Source organism: Echinops telfairi, unplaced genomic scaffold, assembly GCF_000313985.2.
Source record: "Echinops telfairi isolate 266 unplaced genomic scaffold, ASM31398v2 ScPeMD7_16;HRSCAF=60, whole genome shotgun sequence".
NCBI lineage: Eukaryota > Metazoa > Chordata > Mammalia > Afrosoricida > Tenrecidae > Echinops > Echinops telfairi.
Window position 1 is genome coordinate 6,176,350 of NW_022103913.1, and position 4,466 is coordinate 6,180,815.

The 4,466-nt window shown below is 40.4% G+C and overlaps 1 protein-coding gene across 1 annotated transcript in view; it reads right to left on the reverse strand.

Moving 5' to 3' along the window:
• TRIM42 (tripartite motif containing 42) overlaps positions 1-4,466 on the reverse strand; it is a 28,054-nt gene that overhangs the window by 12,631 nt on the left and 10,957 nt on the right. The window contains exon 3 of the mRNA XM_004712082.2: positions 3,489-4,309. Within this exon, the coding sequence (XP_004712139.1) occupies positions 3,489-4,309 (821 nt within the window). The remainder of the gene's footprint in view (positions 1-3,488; positions 4,310-4,466) is intronic.

Consider the following 4,466-nt stretch of genomic DNA (forward strand, 5'->3'; position numbering starts at 1 on the left):
GGGACCTTGCTGCTCCATTCCCTTGCTGTTCCACTGCACTCCCCCAGTGCCTTGCCTCAGTGTGGCGGGATCAGATCGGTGCAATTCCCACACTGATTCTCTGGTACATTTAACATTTTTTATGGATTTATAAATCATTTTTATAAAAATTAATTTTTCATTATTAAAACAGAACACCAATGTTGATAAATACAGAAAAGTATAAAGGAAAAATAACTATCACTTATAATTCTACTTTTCAATTTTTAAGTCTTTATTCTTCCCTATTTAGTACTATATGTATATGTACATATCTATGTGTTTATCTGTAATGTGACATGAGAATTGGAGAAAGGCCATTAATAAATAAGCTTCAATATGCAGATGATACAACCTTGTTTGCTGAAAGCCAAGAAGACTTGAAGCAGTAAGCACTCATTGATGATGAGCAAAGCCTAGAGTCTTCAATGTGAATCACAACTCAATGTAAAGAAAGCAGAATGTTTTTAATCCTCACAAGTGGATGGACAGACATGATAACATGATAACCAGGGGAAAGATTGCAGTGGTCAAGACTTTCATTTCACTTGGATTCACAATCAATGCTCACAAAAGTAGGAGAAATTTACATACACTAGGCAAATCTGTGGCGTAAGACTTATGTGACGTGTTAAAGAGAAAATATATTGCTGTGAGTACTAAGGTGCATGTAACCCAAACCATGGTATTTTCATTTGTTTCATATGCTTATAAAAGCTGGCAGCGAATAAGGAAGACCACATAGGAATTGGTGCATTTGAACTATGGCATTGGTAAAGAATACTAAAAGTACCATGGATCGCCAGAAACACAAACACGTCTGTCTTGAAAGAAGCACAACCTGAATGCTCCTTGAAAGCAAGGAGTGTGAGCCTTCACCTCACAGCCTTTGGACATGTTATGAAGAAAGACGAGGGCCTGGAAAAGGATCTCATGCTTGGTAGAAGGAGAGTGAGCAAAGGGAAACCCTTGACAAAACGCACTGATACAGTGGCTGCAAGAACACTCTCACGTGACGAAGGTGAGGATGGTGCAGGGCCAACCAGTGCTTCATTCTGTTGCATGTGAGTTCGGGCTGTCTTGATCATCGAACAACAACAACATCCATCTGTCTACACACACGCACACAAATACATAACATTTAGATTATACGTGTTTTCCTTTGGTCTCTTCCATGTTTTCTTATTCTATTGTATATATTTCCCTGTATCATGTAAAAGATTATGAAGTACCATCTTTAATAACTACCACATAAATGATTTAATCTTTCCATAGTTGAACATTTAGGTTGTTTCCAATTTTCTACTCTAATAAGTAATGCTACAATTAACACTTTGGGGCATGAATCTTTAATTTTAAATCATTTCCTTGGGAAATTTTTCTAGAAATAAAATTACAAAGTTTAAAAAATCTATCTGGAAACTTTTTATTGCATATTGACAAAGTATAAGATTAATTTTGTATAAGGCATCCTAAAAAGGAGTGCTAATTTGCTCACTCACTCATTCATTGCCATTGAATTGATGCTGACTCAAAGCAATACATAGGGCATGCTAGAGTTGGTCCCATGAGCTTCTGAGACTGTAACGCACTACAGGAGTAAAAAGCCTCACATTTCTCCCACAGAGCACCTGTGGTTTTGAATTGCTGAGAGATGCAATCAAAGACTTAATTTTTTTGTATTATTTTAGCACTATGATTCATGCATGAATTGCAAGATTTAAAAATAGAGATCAATCATATTTTGGCATAAAATCTCAGTTTGGTGGTAGATTTAGGTGTCGTCTCTTGTCAGCCAAGAAGCACCTGGCAGAATTTTTCCATATAGGTCCATTGTGAGCTCATAGGTGGCATGAAGTGCCTAGTTCCCAAGCTCAAGTGCAGGGCATACATCACCAGTCATTTCTTTGCAGAGCAAGATCCTGCCAACCTACTAAGGTTTGATATGGAGATGAGACCCAATGCCGCAGACACTGCTAGAACACCATCTGGAAGTGTGGAGCCACTTGGTGTTATGTAAAGGGCAGGGACGCGTTGTTGTGTTCTAATAGCACAGGCTTTAATAGTACCATGCAAAGTATGGCTGTTCTTGGTGCTAGTTACAGACCTGAAAACAGAGACTGTGAAGTCACCTGAGAAGGGAAAAGTGAGTTTTGTCTCTGTCCTTAACTTTCTTGATTTTATTCCCTTGATATTAAAATGTGATGTGTAGAGTTGGCAGCATTAGCAACACCTGGAAGCTTATGAGAAACTCAGAATGTGAGGTGCCACTGAGACCTACTGAAACAGAATCTGTCTTTTAACAAGATCCCCAGGTATGTATTAATCTTTGAGAAGCACTGGGTTAGACTTCAAGGATCCTGAAAGTCTTTGGGAGTATTCTCAGATTATGCGAACAAATAATAAGCCCTGTCACACAGGCTGACCTGGGAGGCCTCCCTGTAGGAAACCCCAAGAGAAAGTAAGTTGAGCTCTAATAAGATATCTCAAAACTCAAAACCAAACTCATTCCCACCAAGTCGATTCCAAATCACTGCCACCTTATAGGACAGATTAGAAAGGCTTCTTTGAGTTTCTTAGGGTGTGAATCTTTAAGGGAGCAGAAAGCCTCATTTTTCTCTAGCAGAGTAGTTGTTGGCATTGAACTGCTGACCTTGAGATTATCAGCTCAATGTGTAACCCTCTATGGCCATCAGGTTAATCTCTTTTCCTCTCTAAATTTTAATAGGGTATTCTGTAAATAGTGCAATTTATGATGTGAAAAGTCACATGAAAGGAAAGGCCATTTGTCCATGTTAGGCCAACAGAGGCCAATGAGATGGCAGTCACAGAGATCTACAAGCAATTGAGTTCAGCCTACCTCCATATAATCTCTCTTCTCTTCTAAATATGTCCTTCAGCTATAACTAGCTAACTGTCCTGGCATACTTCTGTCCTGTAATAATAATCATTGAGACCTTGGATCTCAGATTGAAAGATAAAAAAGATAAGAGGTAGAATTCCACTGTGGACTATCCTTCCAAACATTCCAACCCATGCAGAGTCTGGATATTTTCTTTAGGAAATGTAATAACTTAGTTCATAGATGATGAAACCTGCATTTCTCATTCCAATTTTGGGGCTCTCTCTACAATTACAGGCTTTACTTTGGGAGATGTTGTACTCTCTAAGTAGTCCTTTCAAGTTACTTTGACTTCCCAAACTGGCTTCCTTTTAGAAACAAAAGCTTCTTGTTGCCTTTTGGGCAAGGTTGGGCTTTCAGATGTACTTCTGATTCTTAGTTAAATAAATGGACTGCTTAGTTTAACTCGATCTTGGTCTACTTAAGATTTCAGGAATTTATGAATGAATTTTGAATGAATTGACTACGGGGGAGCAGATGTGAAGAATCAAACCTCAAGGTTGGAAGAAGCAAGTACAACATTTCCCAAGCACCCGCTTGTATCGCACCCCACAATACCTTTTTTTACCTTGGCTGCTCTTGGATATACCAAAGTCTGGTAGATAACAAGTGGGCCTGGGGTCTTCGTAGAGCCATCGTTGAATGAGTACCAGTTGTGGACGCTGCTGCTGTTCTGCACGGGCTGGCTTTCTGGGGCTGCACTCCAGTAGGTATACAGGCCATCTACAGGTTTAGCAGGGGCAGAGGACTGGGCTCGCCCATAAGCCTCCAGACCACCCTTGTTCTTCTCGCAGAAGTTGTTGAGGGATATTAAGGAGGAGCTCCGCTGGTATATCTGCTGGTTGGCTAAACTGTGGGTGCTGAAAGTAACCTTCCTAGTAATCATCATTTCTGAATGCACAGGGTAGGGGATGTGCAGGGAGTCCCCTGAGGAGCACACCTTCTTGGGTCCTGAGGGGAAGAGCTCATGGATGGCACTGGAGAGCTCCACAAAGTCCAAGGGCAGGCAGTGCAAGGAGTGCAGCCGCAGCTGGGGGTCAGGCCTGTAGGTGCTCTGGATGCCGTCTTCAATCTGGTCCACCAGGATCTTGGCAGACTGCAAGAATGCCACTTGGCTTGTCTCCTTCAACGCCTCCTTAGAGTAGGCAATGAGGCCGTCCATTTCGTTCACTTTCATGGTTGTGACATACACATATTTCTCAATCTCTTTCTGCCTGGACACTTCCAGATTTTCTATCTGTTCCATGATGATTTTCTCTTTCTCCTGAAGAATGCTGCGCAGTTTGAGGAATCCATTTCTGATCTCCTTTCGCTTTAACTCTTTGTCAGCTTTAAAGCTGTTTTTTAAAATGTTGAATTCCATTAAGTCATTATCAATTTCATATCGAACTGCAAAATAACCAAAATAGTTATTTCAGTTAAATTTTTTTCTCTTCAAAAATAAATACCAAAGCCAATAGTCAGGAAGAGAAAATTACCTTGGGCTCCAAGATTGTGAATGGGGAGAGAGAGAGAAGGAACCACAACCCAAACCAAACCAAACCAA